Source organism: Schistocerca nitens, chromosome 8 (assembly GCF_023898315.1).
Source record: "Schistocerca nitens isolate TAMUIC-IGC-003100 chromosome 8, iqSchNite1.1, whole genome shotgun sequence".
Lineage (NCBI taxonomy): Eukaryota > Metazoa > Arthropoda > Insecta > Orthoptera > Acrididae > Schistocerca > Schistocerca nitens.
In genome coordinates, this window is record NC_064621.1 from 108,603,946 (window position 1) to 108,628,912 (window position 24,967).

Here is a 24,967-nt window from a genome sequence, read left to right on the forward strand (position 1 = left end):
TAAAACTTTGCCCATTCCACACTCTGAAGCCTCTTCAAGGTAGGATTTATGGAACATGATGTATGTACGTATGTATGTATGAATGAATGAATGAATGAATGAATGAATGAATGAATGAATGAATGAATGAATCATTACAACATGTGATAAGCTACTGATTTATTTAGGACACAGTTCCATATGCTAATGTTGTCTCAAAACATTTTGCTCTATCCCTGAAATGTCATTCTGTTGGTGGCAATAAAGCTGTACACCTCAGTGTACTTCAGACTCCACACCTTTTAGTGACCTCTATAGGTCTTAATAGTCTGTAATACTAAGTGGCAGCATTATATCCTTGGTAAGTGCCACAGTTAAAACTTAGATGTCTTTCAGTCTTCAGATTGTTTTTCAAAATTTTTCCAAACGTATTTAGTGAGGCACATCCTGTCTTGATCACTGTGTGATAGAGTATTTGACACTAGTGATTGATTTGGAGCGTCACAGTAATTGAATTAGCCGCCCACACTGTATTCACCCATAATTATGATTTATGTTTGTTGTTTGTACACTCATTGTGTTTTAGCATAAAAAAATAATTGCTGCTATTTGGAAAGTATCTAATTTATTTTATTCTTGCATATTATTTTTTGTTGTAGATCACAATGTCAGATCGTAAGGCGGAACTTGAGAGGAAGAAAGAGAAGCTGAGACTGATACGTGAAGAAAAAGAACGACGTCGGAGAGAAAAGGAACAAAAAGATGTAATTATTTGGGTTTTTTGCCTTTTCTGTTATATTTTTCTTAAACCACGATTCTGAGACATGTTGGAGTATAGTCATTAAAAAAATCAGGACATCTTATTGTATTTAAAATAACATGTACCTTTAGTAAATTACAAAGTTCTGAAAATAAATATAATATGTAAAGATAGTGATGTTAGAAAGGAAGCTTTGTTAAAGTTCATAGTCAGTATGTTACTATGTCACATTTTAAAAAACAAATTTCTGCAAATTCTCACAAGTTGTGATCAAGCCATTACAAGTGAACTGTTGTGTTGGTATCACGTTAAATATCTCATAGTTGAGGATCAGTTACAACAACACTACTGAAGACAGTTGTTATACTGAAGACGGTTTTTAAAAAATAAATGACAATAAACATATATCCTTTGCACATAAATACAATGAATTCTGATGCTACGTTGTTTGTTACTCCAGCCAAATTATGCTATCACATGCAACACCTAGCGATCTCCTTGCTGCCTTCTTTCAGTGTCCAATATTCTAATAAGGGTATGTGAGTTGGAATTGATATCTTCACAATTTTGTTCATTCATATGAGAATTCCTTTTAAAATAATTCATCATAGATTTGTCCTCATTCTTAATGTCTCTTCCCCTCACCCACCTGCTTCCAGATTTGTTCAGACAGTGGACTGAGTAAACAGAACATTCTGAAGAGTACTACCAGACTGTGACACCACCGAAAATGTTTTCTTGGAGATGAAAATATAAAGTGTGACTCAGTGACTTGACCCACAGCCCGAATCTATGATGACCTTGGAACACACTTATTTTTGTATGGTAGCAAGTGGCAGTAAATTGGGGGTCTGTTTTCCAGCTTGCAGAGTGAAAATGGTCATTGAAGTCTTGGGTGTCTCGGCAGTACATTAGGTGCTGAAGCCATGACACGCTATGTTGTTTCTGGGGCCCAAAACATTGTGAGAGATATATTCTCTTTACTGTTATTTTTTCTCTACAAATGAAACAAATCATTCCATAAAATTTTACTCAGTCTTTCAGCATTATTAGTATTTACAAATTCTCAGAGAATGGTGTAAGCTATTGGGAAGGATGGGTAATATACCAGTGCAACATATATGAACACCAAAAAGGAACAATAAGAATAGAATACAGAGAATGAGCAGCTCTTATTAAAAAGGATGCAAAAAAGGGATGCAGTCTTTATTCTCTACTCCTCAATCTCTACTTCGGAGAAGCAGTGATGAATTTAAAAGAAAGATTCAGGAATGGGATTAAAATTCAGGGTAAAAAGATATCAATGCTAAGATTCACTGATGACCTTACTGTTCTCAGTGAAAGTAAGGAGGAATTGCAGGACATAGTAAATGGAATGAACAGTTTACTGAGCACGGAATATGGATTGAGAGTGAAGAAAGAGGAGAGTAATGAGGAGTAGCAGAAATGACCTTAGAAACTTGCCATTGATATGGGGACCAGGAAGTAGATGAAGTTAAGAAATTATGCTACCTAGGAAATAAATTTAACACTTGATGGAGAGTGCAAGGAGGATATAAAAAGCAGACTAGCACAGACAAGAAGGAATTCCTGGCCAAAAGATGCCTCCTAGTATAGACCATCGGCCTTAATATGATGAAAACATTTATGAGGATGTACGTTTGGAGCACAGCATTGTTTGGAAGGAATCATGGACACTGGGAAAACCAGAGAAGAGGAGGATAGAAGTGTTTGGGATGTGGTGCTATAGAAGGATGTTTATAATTTAGCGGCCTGATTAGCAGTCCAGGTTCTCTGCAGAATCGGCAAGGAGAGAAACATGATAAGATGAGGGGTCAGAACGACAGTACATGTTAAGACATTGGGGAGTAACTTTCATGGTACTAGAGGGAGCTGTAGAGGGTAAAAACAGTAAGAGAAGACAGGTATTGGAATATGTCCATCAAATAACTGTGGGCATTGGGTGCAGGTGCCTCTGTGACATGAAGTGGTTGGCACAGGAGAGGAATTCAGGAATTCGTAAAGAGCTACATCAAACTAGTCAGAAGATGACACTCTTGAGCAGTAAATGAAGCTACATAATATGAAAATATCCTTATTACCTTGTATTCTTTAGTTTTCTCTTTTATGACCTAGTTAACAAGAGAGTCTGGCCTTGGTAGCCAGAGACAGTTGTCTGACCTTAAAGATGATGGTTTGCTTGATTACACCAAAGTAATTCAGGGTGAATTTTTATTTTTTTTTCTCAGGTCGAGGAAGCTGCTCTACGGACTGCTGTTGGAGGCCTGGGAATCGAAAAGGACCAACGAAAGGAACTGGATCAAATGTTGTCTTCACTAGGAGTGGCACCTGTCTCTGATGTTCTTTCCAGCCTTTCAAGCATCTCAAGCCTTACTTCTGAAACAGGAGGCTCCAACAATGCTCAAGACTCCTCCCAGCAAAATACAGCACCACCACCCACTTCTCACAGGTATCTCTCTCTCTCTCTCTCTCTCTCTCTCTATCTCTCTCTCTCTTTCTCTCTCTCTCTCCTCTCCCTCCCTCCCACCCTCCCTCCATGACTTAAGTCCTCAAGTCCCTATAGGTAAACTTTCAGAAACAACAAAGAACTACTGGCATTTGTTATATTACTGAAGTGAATATTGCACTAAATTATTGTATAGTACCTACAAGTAAATTACATAAAATTGTTGTTAAAGTACATGGATGACCTGGTATCCCTGTTCATGATCTTTTATAAAAAAGCAGGGTTTAGGTAATTTTTCAGATTAAGTTCAGTTGTGTATCTTATATAACAACATTCTGATATACACTGATGAGCCAAAACATTATGACCACCTACTCAAAAGTATGTTGATCCACCACTGGAATTTAATTCAGCAGTGATTCTTTGTCTGTGTGGCATGGATTTGACAAGTATTTCATAGGTTTCCAGAGGTTTGTGGCACCAGATGCCTACTCGCTTTCCATAATTTTTGGGTGGTTGGTTTGTGGATGTGCCTGATAGCATCCCAGTTTGGTTTCATTGGATTCAGATAAGCTGAATTTGATGCCAAAGACATCAGTGTGAGTACACTATAATGTTTATCAAATTATAGCAGCACGATTCTGGCCTTGTGGCATGGACAGTTATCATAATGGAAGATGCTATCACTGTTAAGGAACCCCCCAGGGGTCTTGCCACTCTTTGGCAGGTTTGTGCTTGGCTACCACGGGGCCCCAGCCTTTGCAGCACTTTTTCCCTTCTGCGCTGTATGTGTATCCTCTTGCTATTCTTCTTCCCCTTCCTTGGGAAACATGCCTTGGGGTATTATTGGGAATGTTCTGCATTCTGTTGCTGACCTGCGAACAGTCTTAACTTTCTTTTTGGTTCCCTTCCCCTTTCTTTGTTTCCCTTCTCCTCTCGTTCCTCCGCTTTGGCGTTTGAGGATCCTCTTTTTTCTTCTTCCTCCCTGCACGCTCCTGAAGGCTCTGAAGGTGACTGGGTAACGCGTAATTCCCAGCCCTGGGTCAACAGGTAGGGTTCGCACATACCCCTGGTACAGGCCAGGCCCGGGGAGGGGTGATTTCCTGAGCTGCAACCTTCCCAGATTGGCCATTGGTCCCTCTGTCAGGTGTTTGGGAGGTGTGGCCTGAGGTGTGAACAGTCACCAAAGGTGGGTGTGTCCCCCTTGTGAATGGGGCCCCAGTTGGAAGGAGCGCGCCATTGGAGACATTGGCAGTCATGGGGGATTTCCTCCTAATGAGTCAATCATCCTCTCCATCGATGTTGACGTATGAGGCTACTGATTAGAAGACCCTTCCCGCTGCACCGCGGTTGTGTGTGGTATCATGTACTGAAGACGGTTAGTCCTTCCCAGGTCAATCCATTTATTATTCAGAAAGGTGTTGATGCCATTGCTGGCCCTGTGAAATCCTGCTCTCATTTACGGAATGGCACTTTGCTTTTGGAGACGGCTTCTGATTCTCAAGCACAACTACTACTTTCTGCTTCGCTTGTCTACAGCTACCCTGTTCGTGTCGAGGCGCATAGAACTTTGAATTCTTCCTGTGGTGTAATTTACACCAGGCTGCTTGACCATCTAACCAAGGCTGAAATACAATCTTACCTCTCTGATGATGGGTGACATAGCTGTCCATTGTGTAATGAAAAGGCCGATTCCTCCTTGGTGCCCACCCGCACTCTTTTCCTCACCTTTAGTAGTGTGGTGCTGCTGTCCAAGATTAAAGCAGGCTATGAAATCATCACACTCTGGCCATAAATTCCGAATTCGATGCATTGCTACCAGTGTCATTGGTTCAGTCACACAAGAATGTCTTGTTGACACCCAGCCACATGCATAATCTGTGCCAGGGATTCACACGAGGGCAAATGTCCGCCTCCTCCCCATTGTATCAACTGCAATGGCGGACACGCCACCTCCTCCCGGGATTGTCTTGTGTGTCTAGATGAGCAGGCTGTTCAAGAGATTCGGGTAAAGGAAAAAGTGCCTTATGCAGTAGCTCGCAAGTTACTGGCTAGTCGCAAACCCTTTGTTCTTCCATCCTGCACCTATAGTTCAGTTCTTGTTACCCCTCGCTCCATGAAGGACATGGCCACACAGGCGCGCGCTCAAATTTGACTCTGAGGTTGTGAAGTCGCCCGGTGTCAAGGTAGCATCACCGTCCACCCTGTCATGCTGTCCAACAAACTGTCAAACTCTTGTCTAAAGGGGCGAAGCTACCCACTACACAACCGACAGGCAGGAAAGGACAAAATGAATACTCCCGAGAAGACTTCCTCCGTCCCTCCAGCCAAACAACACCCAAGTCTTCCTCTAACCAGAAGGGCTCAAAGAAGTCTGCTAAACACAAACGGTCTTCTCCTTCACCAACTCGAAGATCCTGCTCAACGGTGTCGCCACGTGGTCACTTAGTCCGGTTGGCCTCTGTCTCACTGGTGCGCACCACTAACCATTTTTCAGCGTTGGACTCTACAGACTGACCACACAAGCACAAGAGGATTTACGGCTGCTTCTAGCATCACTGCATCCCCTTGTACTCTGCCTTCAGGAAACAAAATTGCGCCTTCAAGACCACATTGAGCTTTCACATTACTTACCAATTGGTTTTGACCTTCCCCCTGAGGTCGGCATCCCATGTCATGGGGGCATTATGCTGCTCGTACAGGGTGACCTTCATAGTCAACCCATCTCCCTGACTACCCGTCTTCAAGCTGTTGTCGTTCACCTTTTCCTTCCCCACCTGACTTTCTCCCTCTGTACCATTTATGTACCTCCATCCTTCTATGTCACCAGGGCAGAATTCCTTCAGCTTATTGGGCAGCTACCTCCCCCACATTTTGCTGCTCGGTGACTTTAATGCACATCATCCCCTTTGGGGTTCTCCCAGGACTTGCCAGAGAGGTGCCCTGTTGGCTGACCTTCTTAACCAACTCAACCTCTTCTGCCTTAACATTGGAGCACCACTTTCCTTTCTGAGTCTTCGCTCACCTATTCCCATTTGGAACTATCCTTTTGCATGACCCAGCGTGCCCATCGTCTTGAGTGGCCCGTTCTTTCTGACACCGACTCGAGTGACCATTGCCCGTGTGCTGTCCTTTTGCTGACTCTTACCCCATCCATGTGCATGCCCAAATGGCAGCTTACTAAGGCTGACTGGCAGCATTACCCCTCCCTGGCAGCCTTCGCAGAACAAGATTTCCTCAGTTGTGATGACCAGGTGGACTACCTCACCAACATTATCCTTACTGCTGCAGAATGTTCCATTCCTCACACTTCCTCTTTATCACGTCATTTCCCAGTCCCTTGGTGGACTGAGGCATGCCGCGACACAATTCGTACACTGATATGTGCCCTCCATGTTTTTAACCGCCGCCCTAAGCTGTCAAACTGCATTCATTATAAACAGATAGGTGCAAAGTGTTGTCGAGTTCTTCGGGATAGCAAAAGAGCTAGTTGAATTTCATTCACTAGTTCTTTTAACAGTTCCACATCTTCCTTTGTCGTGTGGGCCAACCTCTGATGGCTCTCTGGAACCAAGGTCCATTCCCCCATTTCTGGCCTGACAGTAGGTGCTGATGTCATCGTGGATCCTGTCGCAATCTCCAACACCTTGGGCCACCATTTTGCGGAAGTTTAGAGTTCTTCCCACTATCAGCCTCCCTTCATCCATCGGAAACGAGTGGAGGAGGCTTGGGCAATCTCTCAGTTCATCCCGGTCCTCCGCCCCAGGGCCAGATGCTACCCACATTCAGATGTTGCAGTACCTCTCTCTTGCAGGCAAGCACTTTTTGCTTAACACATACAACCACATCTGGGCTGAGGGCACATTTCCTGGACCCTGGCATGAAGCCACCATCATACCCATACCTAAGCCCGGTAAGGACAAAAACCTTCCTTCTGGCTACTGCCCAATCTCTTGTACCAGCTGCGTTTGCAAGGTGATGGAACGTATGATTCATGTCCGGCTGGTATGGTGGCTCGAGTCTCGCCATTTACTTACGAATGCACAATGTGGATTTAGAGTGCAGCGTTCTGCAGTTGACCATCTCGTTACTCTGTCCACCCATGTCATGAATGGTTTTCTGTGGAAATCCCAGACTGTGGCTGTGTTTTTCGATTTGGAGAAGGCCTAAGACTCGTGCTGGAGAACTGGTATCTTCAATACTCTTTACATGTGGGTCTTCCATGGGCACCTGCCCTGTTTTCGTCGGGCATTTTTACAAGACCGAGTTTTCAAGGTGCATTTGGGTTCTGCCTTGTTGGACACCTTTATTCAGGAAAATGGTGTGCCTCATAGTTCCATCCTGAGTATCATCCTCTTTTCTATCGCCATTAACCCTATAAAGGCCTACCTCCCGCCGGGCGTCTCCGGCTCCCTTTTTGTCAATGATTTTTGCCATGTATTGCAATTCTCCACGTACCTGTCTCACTGAGCGGTGTCTTTAGTGCTGTCTTGATCATCTTCACTCCTGGAGATTCGATTATGGCTTTCACTTTTCTACTGATAAAACAGTCTGTATGAATTTCTGGTGGTGCAAATGGTTTCTCCCACGATCTCTACATCTTGGGCCTGTTGCCCTTCCATTCATTGACACTATGAAATCCCTGGGGATTATGCTCGATAGGAAACTCTCATGGTCCTCCCATGTCTCTTACCTGGCAGCCCATTATTCACAGTCTGTGTGTCCTACACAGCCTTCCCAATTGTGTCCTCTGCTCAGACTCTCAGCGCCCTCCAAAGTCTCTGTACGCTGCTCATCCCTTAGTGCAGCAGGTCCAGGAAAACTGTCACTTGCTCATCCTTGGTGGAGCCAATGTCATGTTTCTGTGGATCCGTGGTCATGTCGGTCTGCCACGAAATGAGGCTGCCGACACTGCTGCCAAGGCTGCAGTCCTCATACCTCAGACCGCAAGTACCTCTATTCCCTCCGATGATCTCTGCATTGCCATCTGTCAGGAAGTGGTGTCTCTTTGGCATCACCAGTGGTCCTCCCTTCACGGGAATAAGCTTCAGCTTATTAAGCCTCTCCCGGTGCCTTGAACAACCTCCTCTCACTCCTCCCGCTGGGAGGAGATTATTTTAACTCAGCTGCATATTGGGCACTGCCTTTTTAGCCATCGTCATTTGCTCAGTGGTGCTGCTCCACCACTTTGTACGCATTGTGCCCAAATTTTAACTGTCCACTACTTCCTGCTGGAATGCCCTTTTTTTTTTACCACTTTACGTTCTAGCTTGGGTTTTCCGTCTGATTTATCAGCCGTTTTATCGAATGACGCACAGGCTGTCAACCGCGTTTTACTTTTTATCTGCAGAAGCAATATGGTGAAGGCCATTTAATTTTTAGTTTTGGACTTCCATTTCTACATGGTGATTTTGTAAGCCCTTTTTCCACATGCATTGTTTAGCTGTCTCCTATTCTGTCCATTGGGACTGACATATTGTCGTTTCCCTTGTCTCTGTGTTTGTGTTCTATAGTTTTGACTTGGGCACAAATTACTGCAGTTGTTTTTTGGACACTAAAACAAAACAAAAATGTTGAGGAAGACATAAAGCATAAGGGGTTACAGGGGGTCCCCAGTAATGTTCATGTAGACCACAACTGTCAAGGTGCCTTCAATTACTACTGCATGCCCCATGAAATCTGATATGTTGGTGACTGTGCCAACACCTTGTAGATAGAGGAGGCCGAAATGCACGCTATCTAACGCAGACGGGCGTGAATTCTGGAACAGGATAAGTAGTGAATTCTAATAAGAAAAGTATGCAGCTCCTCTAATACTTAACTTTTATTTATCCTTGTTGCGAATACAGCATTCTTGATGAGACATTTCATACGATAACTATCAAACTATGTAAGGCTAATGGCGCCTTGCTAAGTCGTAGCCATTAACTTAGCTGAAGGCTATTCTACTGTCTCTCGGCAAATGAGAGCAAAGGCTTCGTCCGTATAGTCGCTAGCAACGTCGTCGTACAACTGGGGTGAGTTCTCGTACGCCTCTCGAGACCTGCCGTGTGGTGGCGCTCGGTCTGCGATCACACAGTGGCGACACGCGGGTCCGACATGTACTAATGGACCGCGGCCGATTTAAGCTACCACCTAGCAAGTGTGGTGTCTGGCTGTGACACCACATTCCTCCCCCGCAAATCGGCGAACGGTCATGTTATAAGGCTTCCGTCCGCCGTGGGGAGGACCCCATGTTGACGTATGCGATGAGGTGGGGAGCCTAACAACAGGCGAGGCTGTGCCACCCGCACCCGGCCATTCTGTCCGAGGGGAGCTAGGAAACGCCTGAAAACCTAGTCCAGGGTGCACGTCAACATGCGGTGTATGCGCCCGTAGAGAGACAGGAGGGGCCGAAGGGTCGACCTCCATGTGGTCGGGGCACCCGACGGGCTAAGACATCTGGTCCGGAGCGGGCAAGAGTTCCATGGTGGAGGACAGCTGGTCACGGGAAGCAAGCGGCGGCGCGTGACCCAGGGAGGCGCTGGGCTGCTGCAGCGAAGCGTCCACTGCGGGCAGCGCCGGCGGGAGAACAGGCGACGGCGGCGGCGCGTCGCCATGAGGCAAAATGGAAGGCAGCGTCGGTAACACCTGGGGATGAGGCGAGCCAGTAGATGGGTCCCCAGGGCGCTGACCGGACGGCACCGTCGCTGAAAGCAGACGGGGAGCGGCAGAACCCAGGCGACGACAGAGGCGCAGCTGATTGAGATGCCGACGCACCTCACCAGAGGCCCCCAAAACCAAATACATCGCGCGGCCGAGGCAGCGAAGAATGCGCCCTGCGAGCCAACGCCGTGAACCGCGATAGTTGCGATAGAAAGCAACGTCGCCAGGAGCAAAAGCAGTAGTCTGCCGCTGCACTGGAACCTGATGCGGCGGATGCAGCAAAGACATCAAGGTTCGATGAGGACGACCATGGAGCAACTCAGCCGGCGAGCGACCATCGCGGGGCTGAGAGCGATACGAAGACAAAAAGAGCAACAATGCGTCCTCCCTAGAATGCGACTCTTTCAACTTCAACATCTGTGACTTGAAAGTCCGGACCAACCGTTCAGCGGCACCGTTTGACTGAGGCGAAAACGGCGCGGATGTCAGATGTTGAATACCATTGGCCTTGCAGAATGACTGAAATTCTGCGGACATGAATTGTGGGCCATTGTCGGAAACAATAGTCTGGGGAAGACCTTCAATGCAAAAAATAGCGGACAACGCTTGGATGGTGGCAGATGACGTCGTGGAAGACATCCGGACAACAAATGGAAAATTACTGAAAGAATCGACAACAACCAACCATCGAGCATTCCAAAACGGACCAGCAAAATCGATGTGCAAGCGTTGCCAAGGGGAAGTGGCTGTCGGCCATGCAAAGAATTTCCGTGGCGGGGCGGATTGTTGTTCGGCACACGCCACGCAAGAAGAGCACATATTCGCAATCGCAGCATCGATTCCGAACCAAGTACAGTGCTGACGAGCAAGTTGTTTCGTACGCACTATACCCCAATGTCCATGGTGAACAAGCCGTAAGACAGAGGACTGTAACGAACGTGGGACCACGACTCTGGATTGATCATTATCCGAACGCAACAACAAAACACCACGTCGTACAAAAAGTCTCTCCTTGTGAGCAAAAAATCGGCGAACCAGCGGATCCTCGATCCGTGACTTTGACAAGGGCCATTGCGTAGCAACAAAACGCAAAACAGAAGCAAGGACAGGGTCAGCCGCTGTGGCTGTAGCGACACGACGAAAATCAATCGGAAACGATTCGACCACGTCATCGGTATCCGAATCAATGAACATGCAAGCAAGTTCGGAAGAATCGAATGCTTTATCCTCAGCAACAGGCAAACGGGACAACGCATCAGCGTTTCCGTGCTTAGCAGTGGACCGATACAAGATATCGTAGCGGTACTGCGAGAGGAAAAGAGACCAGCGAATGAATTTCTGCGCTGTACGTGGAGGTACAGGCGTGTTCGGATGAAAAAGCGATGTCAAAGGTTTGTGGTCTGTGATGATGGTAAAGTGACGACCATACAAGAAATCATGGAACTTAGTAACACCAAACACGAGAGCTAAAGCTTCTTTCTCTATCTGGGAATAATTGCGTTGCGCAGACGAGAGCAATTTGGAAGCAAAGGCAATAGGACGATCATGCGATCCATCTTTGTGCGCAAGCACAGCACCGATCCCGAAATCCGATGCATCGACCATCAACAAAAGGGGTTTCTGGGGATCGAATGGCGTAAGGCAAGTATTTGAAAGCAACGCCGATTTCAACTGGCGAAAGGCGCGTTCGCATTCCGTCGTCCAGACGAACGGAACACCTTTACGGCGTAAGCGATGAAGCGGAGCTGAAATGGAAGAGGCATGGGGAACATATTTATGGTAGTAATTAATTTTTCCTAACACACTCTGTAGCTGTTTCAAGTTCTGTGGCGAAGGCAAGTCCTGTATGGCAAGGAGGTGCTCCGGACTCGGATGTATGCCTTGGGCATTGATTACATGGCCCAGATACGGTAAGTCACGAGCAAAAAACACACATTTGTCCTTCCTCAAGCGAAGACCATTTTGTCGCAATACCTGAAATAACGTTCGTAGGTTGGCTAAATGTTCAGCTTCTGTCTTTCCGGAGATCACAATATCGTCCAGATAGTTCGCAGCAGTAGGGACCGACGCACAAACAGTTTGTAAATATTGCTGAAACAATGCAGGGGCGGATGCACACCCGAATGGCAGTCTTTTGAATCGGTACAATCCAAGATGCGTGTTAACCACCAAGACGCGCTGGGATTCTTCGTCCACTGGTATTTGCAAGTACGCATCTGCTAGGTCCAATGTCGAAAAGTATTTACCCGGGCACAGTTTATCAAAAAGATCTTCCGGGCGGGGCAAAGGAAAAGTTGCAGTCACAAGTTGTGGATTCACAGTTGCCTTGAAGTCCACGCAAAGTCTCAATTTTCCGGAAGGTTTTGGCAAAATTACTAAGGGTGAGGCCCAGAGAGAAGCCTGCACACGTTCAATGACACCTTGAGATTCTAAATCGTGTAATGTTCTTGCAACCTCATCACGCAATGCGTGGGGAACATTGCGCGCTCTGAAAAATTTCGGTTGCGCAGTTTCTTTCAGTTCCAAATGTGCTTCATAGTTCTTAGCGCAACCAAGGCCCGGTGCAAAAATGTCTGCAAATTCTTCACAAAGACTAGCAACACTGGCGGAAGGCACAGTCTGATTCACTGATAGGACCTGATTTACGATAGACATGTTAAACAATTGAAATAAATCTAAACCAAACAAGTTCACTGCCGTAGAAGAACGAAGAACGTAAAATGACACAAGTTTTGTTTGTCCCTTGTATGTGGCAAGAAGGCTGCACTGTCCTAACACAGGTATCTGCCGTCCTAAATAACTATTGAGCTGAACATTTGCGGCACGCAACGGAGGTTTGCCCAGTTGTTTGTACGTGTTTTGATTGAGCAATGAAAGTGCAGCTCCGGTATCGAGCTGGAATGGGATCACTTTGCCTCCAAAGTCTAAGTCTACAAAAAGTTTATTGTCCTGCTGACGACAAAAGCGACTTTCACGTGCAATTTGAACTGATACAGGTACAGAAGCACATGCGACTTTACGGGATTTCCGGCGACGTCGACGCGCACTTTTTGTGGGACGAACACAGTCACTGTTAGATAAAGTGGCACTGGACGGGGTGGAATTAACGACATGAATGTCCATGGGCGAAGGTCCACGAGCCTGATTGTCCCTGGTTCGATTCCGGCGCGAAGCAAAGGGCCTGGAATGGTTGTGATTGTCTGATCTTAGCTTTGTCTGGCAAACACTTTGAACATGTCCTTTCTTATGACAGTAAAAGCAAATAGCTTGGCGTGACGGGCAATGTTCACGCGAATGTCTAGTTGCACACCGCGGGCATGATTTTAGAACTGCATTGGCAGGCTTACGAGGCACACGTGTTTGCGAGCTAGGCTGCAGCTCTGCAGACGTGCGTGAGGGCCGTTTAGCGTCCCGCGCTGCACGCCCGGCGGGCCGGTCAATGCGACACACTGCTGGCGAAGTTTCAAATGATTCCTGAGCAAAGTCAAGTGTGTCTTGCCTATCCAATATGTCTATCACTTGTTGAAGGGAGGGATTAACTAGTTTCAAAATCTGTTCCCGTATGCGAACATCAGAAACGTTCTGTGCTATTGCATCACGCAAAATAGTATCTGAATACGGAAGTCCACATTCACATGCAAAATCACAATCCCTAGTAAGTCCTTGCAACGTTGCAACCCACTCCCTATTAGTCTGACCGGCCGTACGTTTGGTACGAAAGAACGTATACCTTTTTGCAACTGCATTAACTGTTTCTTTGAAATAGGCATCTAAAGCAGACAAAATTTCTTCGTAGGACAGAGTTGCTACGTCGCGTCGGGGAAACAATTTTACTATCACATGGTAGGTGGACACACCGACACAAGAAAGCAAAAACGGCTGCCGCTCATTACCTTGAATTCTGTAGGCGGCTAGATGGAAGCCAAACTGTCGAGACCATTCTTGCCAGGTCTCGTGGGTTGAATCAAAATTACGGAAGGACGGCGCAACGGCGTGTTGTGGCTGCGGTAGCGATGAAGCGGCGGCGGCCACATCGGTTGGCAGCGCACGTTGACCCTGGACGAGCTGTCCCAGGGCATCCAATAACGCCTGCGTCTGCTGATTCTGCAAGCGATAAAATTCGGACAGTACATCTGGCGAAGCCATGACACAAGTAAATGTAAGCAATCAGAAAGAACACTTTTCCCTTGCCGCCAATGATGTGTTGGTGACTGTGCCAACACCTTGTAGATAGAGGAGGCCGAAATGCACGCTATCCAACGCGGACGGGCGTGAATTCTGGAACAGGATAAGTAGTGAATTCTAATAAGAAAAGTATGCAGCTCCTCTAATACTTAACTTTTATTTATCCTTGTTGTGAATACAGCATTCTTGATGAGACATTTCATACGATAACTATCAAACTATGTAAGGCTAATGGCGCCTTGCTAAGTCGTAGCCATTAACTTAGCTGAAGGTTATTCTACTGTCTCTCGGCAAATGAGAGCAAAGGCTTCGTCCGTATAGTCGCTAGCAACGTCGTTGTACAACTGGGGTGAGTTCTCGTACGTCTCTCGAGACCTGCCGTGTGGTGGCTCTCGGTCTGCGATCACACAGTGGCGACACGCGGGTCCGACATGTACTAATGGACCGCGGCCGATTTAAGCTACCACCTAGCAAGTGTGGTGTCTGGCTGTGACACCACAAAATCCAAGGTGAATGTTCCCCATAACATATTATTGGTCCCACCAGCCTGAGTCTCGGGCACACTGAATGTTTCAGGCAGCCATTCTCCTGCATTATGGCATATCTGGACGTGACCATTACTGTGGTTTGACAATAAACAGTACTCATCCAACAAGGTGACACAATACATTGATTCAGGGTCCCATCTCGATGATCCCGTGCCCACTGTAACCATAATTGATGATGATATTGGGGTCCTTTGCTGCAAAACACCATGTTCAACACTGTGCACTGATTGGTGTGCTCCAAAATACTTGTGGCTGCACCAGCACTGTACTCTGTCATCAGATCTGCTACAGAACATCACCTATCCTGCTTTAGAGAGCAGGCTAGTCTCTGATCTATACTTTCCATGATTAGGTATGGATGTCCAACTTCGTCGTCGACTCATGGTTTCAGCAGTCTTTAACCACTTTCTGTAGATGCTCAAGACAGTAGTACATGAACAGCCAACCAGCTTCACCATTTCCAAGTTGATCACTTCCAGGCACTGTGTCACAACAATCTGGTTTTTATCAAAGTTGCTTAAGTCAGCTGATTTCTGCAGTTGCGCCACTTATCGTTGCTAGAATGATTCCCCATTCATATCTGCTCAGCTCATATACATCTCTTTGCATATCACTTGCCCTCATTACCACCAGGCAGCATACAACCTTATTTTGGTCAGCGGTCTTTATTTTTCAGCTCATCAGTGTATAAATGAATAATTTGCTTTGTCTTTTAGAAACCACATTCAGAATACATAGGACAATAAGTAACCAGAGGAAATAAATCTTAGTAAGCTGAAGTCTCTCTCTCTCTCTCTCTCTCGCACGCGCACATGTGAAAGCCCACTTTTATTTTGAATTCTGCATTAACAAACCTGAAAATGAATTCACTGTACTTTGTTGATCTTGCAATGACACCATCACAGACATAAATAGCAATAAGCAATTTTTCTGTTTTGCACTGGCAGATGTAAATTCTAGGATCTGCTGTTGAACAGATACATCCAGTTTTCTTCATGAATTGGTGAAACTTATTATTCCAGAAATGAGTTATTGCTTGAGCCCATGAAATGATTCTTTGTTACAATAGACAGAACCTGGCTGTTATTAAAACCTTCTGGTTGAATCATATATATTTGTGTGTCAAGATCACAATGCAGAAATGCGGTTCCAAAGTTAAACTGACCAAGCTTGAAGTGTCCTTAAGTTGCAATTGCTATTAAGGTACGAATAGCATGATAATGAGCAACAGAAGTTCTAGATTTGCTTATTTAGCTGTTGGCGTCACTTCATCTGTGCAATCTTTCACTGATTGTATCAATACCCGTTTTTATTGTGATATATTGTGCAATTTCAAACATTCACCAGTGCCATGATAATCTAGAGCTGTTATTGTCAAGTGTAGGCTTAAACTAAATTGTGCTCTTTTCAAGTCTTTGAGGAGAGTTGGCCTATCCTCATTTAAAACAACCTTTCTCTAATTTAATTGTGCAATTATGAGAGAAATATTTTAGTTTCAGAATTTTCGGACACTTACAAAACTATATTTTTGTCAGTTAGCTGTACAAGTGTTTAAAATATGTAATTTAATTCGTAGCAAATCAGCATTTATGGTTCACAGTTTAGCCAAAGTATACATCACACCCTGAATTTTATTGTATATAAACGCAAATAAAGATGTGTCTCTGAGAAATTTCAGAAGCTACCACTGTCCTTTGCATAATCTAAGAGTAATTTGTAAGTAATTGGCATTTGTGGTGTAGTTACTGTAGCAGATTTGCTAAGTAACACTTTGTGTTACATCTAGTATTCCCTTAAAGAGGAGTAGCTCTATATATTATCTGCATTTATCGTATATTAACTCTGTTTTTGAGTTTGCTAACAATAAAAAAATTTTAGGAAACAGTAATTTTTACCATAGGTTTATGGGCTTCCTAATATAAATCTTGTTTTGTGTATCTGCTTCAGGTATTATTGAGAATTAACAACTTTGCTCCAAATTGGTGTGTGGGAAGGGCTCCCAAGAGTCATGTACCTGTGATACGTGTACTAGAGATATCTCAAGTACTATCCTCTCCTGTGTATCCTGTCTCATCTGCAGAAGGTACAGGATCTATCATTACCTGTCTGCTTGACTGCAAGTGCCATGTCAGTGGTAATTCTAAGTGTCCCGTACAGTGTGGATGGGGACCAGGGAAAACTCAGGGTGCTATCTCAGTTCCCCTAACCAACAAGTTTGAGGTGCTGTCTTTCACTGAATTGTTTTGTCCTGTGTCAGGAGCAGGCAAATGCAGTAGTGTAGGGGTCTATTAATGTCGGCAATTTAAATGTACGGCAAACAATGGTCCACTTAGGGAAATCACAGCAAGGGACACGAAAGGACACCAGGTGCACTCTGTGTGTGTGCCTGGGGGGCCTAATTCAACATGTTGAAGAGGCTACTCCGGCAGCCATTGAAAGAACAGGGTGTAACCATCTGAAGATTATGGCACACATTGGAACAAACAATGCCTCTCGTCTGGGCTCTGAGGTCATTCTTGGGTCATTTCAGTGACTGGCAGGGAAGGTTGAGAAGACTAGCCTTGCACGTGGAGTTTTAACAAAGCTCACGATTTGCAATATTGTCCCCAGAACTGATTGTGGCCCTTTGGTTCTGAGTCAAGTGAAAGGAGTGAACCAGAGACTTCAAAGGTTCTGTGACAAGCTATGCTGTGACTTCCTGGACATGAGTGTGGGGTTGAGAAATGTAGGGTTCCCGAAGATAGGTCAGGTGTGCACTACACATCAGAGGCTGCTTCTCACTGTGTGTGTGGGCACACAAGGGTTTTTTAGTTAGATGACTCTCCATCCAATCCTTATCACAATAGCTGTAGGAAAAACAGAAGTATTAGTGTAAGATGGAAAGAAGTGCCTCCCACAGGTGAGAGTATTAAAATCATAATGGTAAATCGCCGAAGCATTCGTAACAAAGTGCCAGAGGTTGAAGCACTCATGAAAAGCTATGAAGCTCACATAATACTAGGAACAGAAAGCTGGTTGAAACCTGAAATTGATTGCAGTGAGATTTTTGGGGAAAATTTAAATGTGTGCCGAAAGGACTAGCAAGTGGATAATGGGGGTGGTGTATTTGTCACAGTAGACGAGAAACTCATATCCACCGAGACAGAAGTAGAAGCTACATGTGAGATTGTTTGGGCAAGACTCAGTATCAGGTGTGGGCATAAAATGATAATTTTATCTTTCTATCGCCACCAGACTCGTTCCTGATTTAACTGAAAACTTTAGAGAAAACCTCAGTTCACTTGTACATGTGTTCCCCAGTCATACTGTAATCATTGGTGGAGACTTTAATCATCCAACAGTTAATTGGGGAAAATTACAGTTTTGTTAATGGTGGCTCTGATAAGACTTCCGGTGAAACTTGACTAAATGCCATCTCTGAAAATTACCCAGAACAGACAGTTAGGAACCCCACTCATGATAGAAATATATTGTATCTAATGGCAACAAACAGACCTGACATCTTCAAGGATATCTGCATTAAAAGCATCAGTGACCATGATACAGTTGTAGCAACAATTACTACCAAAGTGCAAAGGACAACTAAAACAAGCAGAAAGATATATATGTTCAGTAAACTAGGTAAAAAATCAGTAATGTTATACCTCAGTGAGGAACTTGAAACTTTCAGCACAGGGTAGGAGTATGTAGATGAACTACGGCTCAGGTTTAAAAGAATAATTGACCATGCATTGAATAGATATGTACACAGTAAAACAGTTTATAATGGGAAGGCATCTCCGTAGTATAAAGTCTCTGTCAATAAACTTCTAAAGAAACAGAATTACTGCATAATAGATGTAAAACAAGGTGTAGGGCTAAGATAGAGAGGTGCTGAATGAAATGCATTTGGCTGTCAATAGGGTAATGTGTGTGCATTTAATGACTACTGTAACAGATTGTCAAATGACATTTCACAAGATACAAAGAAATTCTAGTCTTGTGTAAAGGCTGCTAGTGGCACCACAGCTAGTGTCCAGTCCCAAGTGAATGAGAAAGGAACTGAAATTGAGGGTAGCAAAGCAAAAGCTGAAATGCTTAACTCCATTTTCAAGTGTTCCTTTACAAATGAAAACTCAGGAGAATTGCCCCAATTTAATCCTCGTACTACCAAAAAGATGAATGAAATAGGTAATAGTGTTAGTGGTGTTGAGAAATAGCTGAAATTGTTAAAACTGAACAAAGCTCCAGGCCCTGATGGAATCCTTGTCAGATTCAATACTGAATTTGCAGCTGAGTTAGCCCCTCTCGTAACTGTAATCTATCATAGACCCTTGAACAAAAAACTGTATCCAGTTCTTGGAAAAAGGCACATGTCACACCGGCCTACAAGAAGGGTAGTAGAAGTGATCCACAAAACTACTGACCAGCACCTTTGACATAGATTTGTTGCAAAATCTTAAGATGTATTCCAAGCTCAAAATAATGAGGTATGACTACCTCAGAGCCACCCAGCACGGATTTCGAAAACATTGTTCGTATGAATCCCAACTCGCAAGCTTTGGATCAAGGCAACCAGGTAGGTGCAGTGTTTCTTAATTTCTGAAAAGTGTTCGACTCAGTACCACACCTACGCTTATTGTCATCATATTGGGTATCAAGTAAAATTTGTGACTGGATTGAGTACTTTCGGGTAGGGAGAACACAGCATGTTGTCTTGGATGGAGAGTTGTCATCAGACATAGAAGTAACTTTGTGTGTACCCTGGGAAGTGTGTTGGGACCCTTGCTGGTCATGTTGTGTATTAATGACCTTGCAGACAATATTAATAATAAAGGAGGGCTTTTTCTCCCCCCCCCCCCCCCCCCCCCGGATAATGCAGTTGTCTTTAATGAAGCACTATCTGATAGAAACAGCATAAATATTCAGTCATATCTTAATAAGGTTTCAAAGTGGTGCAAAGATTGGCAACTTGCTGTAAATGTTCAGAAATGTAAAATTTTGTATTTCATGAAATGGAAAAAAAATGTAGTATCCTATGACTAAAATATCAGTGAGGCACTGTTGGAATTGGCCAACTTGTGCAAATACATGCATGTAACACTTTGTAGGTGGTGGACTTCGGTTTATTCATGGAATACTTAGGAAGTGCAAGCAGTTTACAAAAGAGAATGCTTTCAAATAATTCGTGTGACTGGTCTTAGAATATTGCTCAAGTTTGTGGGAGCCATACTAGATAGCACTAACAAGGGATGTTGAATGTGTACAGAGAATGGCCGCACGAATGGTCACAGGTTTATTTAATCCATGGGAGTATGTCACAGATTGTGAAGGAACTGAATTGGAAGACTCCTGAAGATAGACGTAAACTATTAACAAAGTTTCAAGAACCAGCTTTAAATGGTTGCTATGGGGATATACGACGACCCCAATGTATTGCTCACATAGGGATTGTGAGGATAAGATTAGAATAATTGCTGCATGCACAGAGGCATTCAATCAATAATTCTTCCCGTGCACCATACACAGATGGAATAGAAAGAAACCACAGTAGGACATACCCTGTGCCATGCACCTCGAGGTGGTTTGCAGAGTGTAGCTGTAGATGCAAAGTTTCATTATAATAGAGTGCTGGAAATTGAGGCATTCCACGAACAATGAAGCACTGGCTTGAGGTGGCAGCTGTTGGACATGTATTCGGCAGAAGAGTATTGAGTGCTTCAAACCAAAAATGTTATAATTAGGCAAGCTTTTGGAGCCAATGGCACCTTCAGGGAGAAGTGTTGGAGGATGAGGAAGAGGGATGAAGGAAAAGGACTGAAGAGGTCTAGGAAAAGGGGTAGAGATGGGAAAGGTCACACAGAACCGTACGTCAGGGGAGGCTTATTGGACAGGTCACAATTGTCATGTTGTAGAGTGTGCTTTGCAACAGGATATTGTGTGTTGCCAGTATACATCCTCTGCCTGTGCCCATTCATCCTAATTGATAATTTGGTGGTAGTCATGCCGATGCAAAAGGCCAAACATTGTTTACATAACAGCTGGGATATGTGTTGTTTCACAGGTGGCTCTCCCTTTGATAGTACATCTTTTGCCAGTTACAAGGCTGGTCTAGGTGGCAGCAGGGGTGTGCATAGCATAGGACTTGTTTCACCACAGGCGCCAATTAGGTTCTTCCCCCTGACACCAGTTTCTCAGAACTCTGCAGGTGGGAACTACCGCTACATGCCCTTGGTTCTCGCCACCCAAAAGGCCTTAATTTACATTAATTTCTTCCATTTCAACATTTCTTCACAGTAACTACTCCTTTGTTCACTCCGTTTTAGTTCCAATTCTTTCATTTTCTTACCTGCCTATTTTCTGCTGTCCCCCTCCCACCTCTGTTACATACAATGCACTTAGCTTCTAACTCTTTTTCAACTCGTACAAGATGTTTTAGCAGCAATCTGTGTTGCATATTACCCTGTCTTCCACCTCTAAGCTATCAGGTTTTCAAATCTCATGTGGTGCAGTCCCAACAATCAGTTTTTCCTTCTCATCAAGTCTGGTAAGTCTCCTCTGACCGCAGCTCCGGGTAACTGCTCCGTGTGTTCTGCCGCTGCTTAGTGAACAACTTTTTATCCATCCTATTACATTATATTGTCAAAATTTATTGTTTTTGTTATATTAAATCAAAACTGTTGTTTGACTGTGTTCAACTGATTCCTTTGTCTGTTCCAAATGTTGGGGGTAGGGACATCCAAACTGCTAATATGTTACTGCTAAAATAATTGTTGTTGTTGCTTTTAAGTCAAGTTGAAACAGTAATTTTTAAGTGGCAATCATTAGATTGAAGCATAACCAATGTCTGTCTGTATCCACTGGGGATCATCACGTGTGTTATAGCCATCTGCATCTTTCGAAGATAAGTAGTGCTGTTTGCTACTGCCACTGTGATGGGCTGCTATATGTCCAGCAAGAATACAAACAATGTAGTGCTCATTTACAATTCTTGAAGACACTGACAATAGTAAAACATGGCAGTGCTTGAGAAGTGAATCACAGTATGAAATCTTGTGGGTTGCTAGATAGGTGGTGTGACTAATGCAGTGTCCTGTGATATGGCATTTTCAGCATTCTGCAGCATTTGTATGGATCGATAATTCAGGGGGAATTCCTTGAATTATGTATCACCCTGGTCAGTGTATTCGCAGCTAATTGATGATCAGTGGCATCTAATAGGATGTGACCTGCACACCAGTGACTGCATCCCAATTGATGCATCTTAAAGAACGGTGTTAGTTTGAGCTCTACACAGTCTAATAACCAAACACTTGTTAACATACCTTCGTGGATTCCTATATATAGATACACATCTCTTTTTGATGTCATGACTGAAGAAGTGAAATGGTGTGCTATATCATTCACATTAGTTGCAATAATGAACTAACACCTCCAAGAGTTTTTCTAGATGAATCTGCTGAGGAGAAAGTTCTTAGAAGTAGTTGAGAGGAAGTAATCGTGGCATCTCTCTCTCTCTCTCTCTCTCTCTCTCTCTCTCTCTCTCTCTCACACACACACACACACACACACACACACACACACACACACACAACTTTCCAGACATGTACTGTGGACATATTATTCTTCATCTGATATTTCAGCCAAGGAGATAGAGGTATAACAGATAAAATTATAGAACTTGGAGCAGAAGTCATAGCCCATGCTGCAACAATGCCACACCCAGGCAACAGATCTGGCCACTGAACTACATGATCAGTTCCTGTGTCATCAGGCCACAAGCCACAGACATCAGCCACAACTGACTGTTGCCCATGCTGGATTAGCAGCAGCAGCAGAGGCAGCATCAGGACTTGTGTGACACCATTCCTAGTGTCAGCACCTTGGACTGGCGGCAGTACCCTGGAGCCAACCTTCGAGGAACCACTTTGGTTTCGCTGATCTCTGCGTCATTAGCATGCAGTGCTCATTACGCCAGATGTCGTCAACCACCCCAATCCAGGTGTTTCCAAGTGACACTGAGACATTGCGCCTTCCACAACTGTCAGCACGTGGAAGCAGTATTTAACCATGGCCGCACCAGCATGTAAGTGTGTTTGGCCAGCTGGGCTGTGACATCCAGTCTGTGACGTCTGTTCCATCGCCATAACTCTGCTGCCTTCAGACTGCAAAAGAGGGACATTCGTCTATCTGCCCAGCCCGAACAGCCAACACCACACCAGCTGTTGCCTCCTCGGGATTGCTTGCCATCACCAGAGTCCAGCCAGCACTTAGGAGTTGGATTCTGGACAACATTGTGAACTTGTGCTATGCTGGCCAACACCACCTGCTGCCTTTTCTGCACCACAGCCAGGCCATGTGCAGCATCCGGACCATCCCTGAGTCTGCACACCATGTCAACACCCCACTGTGTAAGCAGATCACCTGTCTGTGTCTCCTGGCATTACCTCGCTGGCAGCTACAGTGCCGAATATTACGTGAAGAAGATACTGTGCTTGACTGACTGTACTAGCAGGATGAAATAATAAAGACTCATTGTTTTCCTTCACATGCCTTTCTATGGCCACTTCTGACCAGTTTCATTGTGAAATTCCAGCAAAATACATTACCATAGAGGCAATGAACAAATATTATACCCTCAGCTGCTGTCCACATCCACTATCTTTGGCATAGAACCCAACCCATGACTGACCAGATATTTTCCATATTACAGTTGGTGTATGGGTGTGTTTCAAGCCAATGCCCATAAACATTCGTCTTGTTACAAATTGTCAGGAAGGCTGTTGAAGGTAAAGATAATGGACAGCCAGAAGACCACAGTTCATAATTACCATACCATAGTTCATAATTATGTATAAGTGCCTTTCTTCAGAGGAAACGGAAGTGAGTGGAGATTCAACAGGGACAGTAACAGAAATGTGTAACTGCATGGACTTTTTTTTTTTTTCCCACTCGTGGAAACAGTACATGTTGTAGCCTTGTATCCATGTTGTTCAATATGCTTAGAGTAGACTCATTAGTAGAATTTGGCAAAGGCCCAAGAGCTGGACCTCTTATGTCTGAAGTTGCAAGCTAACCAGAAGCATGCCTTGTGTCCTGCTGCATGCCACATCACTCTGGCCTAAGGTCTCTCATACTGCACTACGAGTGCACTCTCATCTCAGTGCAGAATGTTGTTGCCATGGATTCATTGATGTCCCTAGTATTACTTAATTTGCTGGCCAATCTTGTCTTGTATAGGAATTTCACAGAAACTTATATAAAGCTTTCCAAATTATATCTTTGTGCTTCAGCTATTTTACTGTACTCCTCATTCTTACCACAGGTGTTGATTTTCTTATAGTTTACTAGCCCTTTTGCTTTGACTACAAAATAGTCATTCCACATTCTGCACTTCTTGTGTGTTCGATTACAAATTTTCAAGTGTAATGTATAATCTATTACAGATTTTAAATTACTTGCAGGTTTCATCTAGATATGTTTATTTCTTTGTGAGGAAAGTAGTCCTACAATCTTAATGAATGTGCTCCACAAAAATCAAACCACTTTTGGGCACTTTTGTTCTGTATTTCCTCCCCATATTTATGTATGACTTCACTATTTTTAGTATTTTTTGTGTGTGCATATTAAAATCTCCCATAAGGTATATATCTTTCTATCGATTAATGTCACTTACAACATCTATCAGGTCTTTATAAAAACCCACGTTTGATTATGTTATCAGCATCATACGCTACCTCATCATGGTACCAAATTCAACTTTTGCAGATGAAGTTCAGATGACAGCTGAACAGGTTTACAAGTGGTTCACAGCTAACAAATTTGAGTCTCAATCTCACAGAGACTGGTCTTGTAAAGTTCCAAAGCTGACTGACAATATTAGTGTGTATTTTCATGTTTTTGGGGCATAATTACTGTTATAAATAACTGAGCATTAGAGTTAGTGGTGAGTAGCATGCAATACAAGTTTGTCAGAATTGATGTATTTGTGAAATATTAGAAGAAATTTAATGGATCACTAGTACTAATGATTGATGAAAACCACCACAGCTGTATTAATATACATTTTCAATAATGATATTTATTGTGTCATGACCAGTTTTGTTCTTTTAGGACATTAGGTTGCAGACTTGTGCCAGTGAGAAGTCTGTTTGTGTCTAGTGCACACTGCACGCCATGTCACATGTACTTTCTGCTCACCATGCTCCTGTCAAGGGATCAATAGAATGTTCATGTGATCGTTGTCTCCGAGACTGTCTCTGATGTTACACATAACACCCCCTCCCCTTTATATCATGATGCTGGCACAACTCTGCAACCTGCTAATGTTATAAAAGAATTAAACTGGTTACAACACAATAACTGTGTATTATTACAGCTGTCATGGTTTCCTGTAATCATTAA

The 24,967-nt window shown here is 44.1% G+C and overlaps 1 protein-coding gene across 15 annotated transcripts in view; it reads left to right on the forward strand.

Moving 5' to 3' along the window:
* The window catches only part of LOC126199076 (cytoplasmic dynein 1 intermediate chain), a 204,990-nt gene that overhangs the window by 38,000 nt on the left and 142,023 nt on the right, over positions 1 to 24,967 (forward strand). For all 15 annotated transcript variants that reach the window (XM_049935797.1, XM_049935799.1, XM_049935802.1 and 12 more), the window contains exons 2-3: positions 639 to 743; positions 2,989 to 3,209. In XM_049935797.1, coding sequence (XP_049791754.1) covers positions 645 to 743; positions 2,989 to 3,209 — 320 coding nt within the window. In that variant the 5' untranslated portion in view covers positions 639 to 644. The remainder of the gene's footprint in view (positions 1 to 638; positions 744 to 2,988; positions 3,210 to 24,967) is intronic.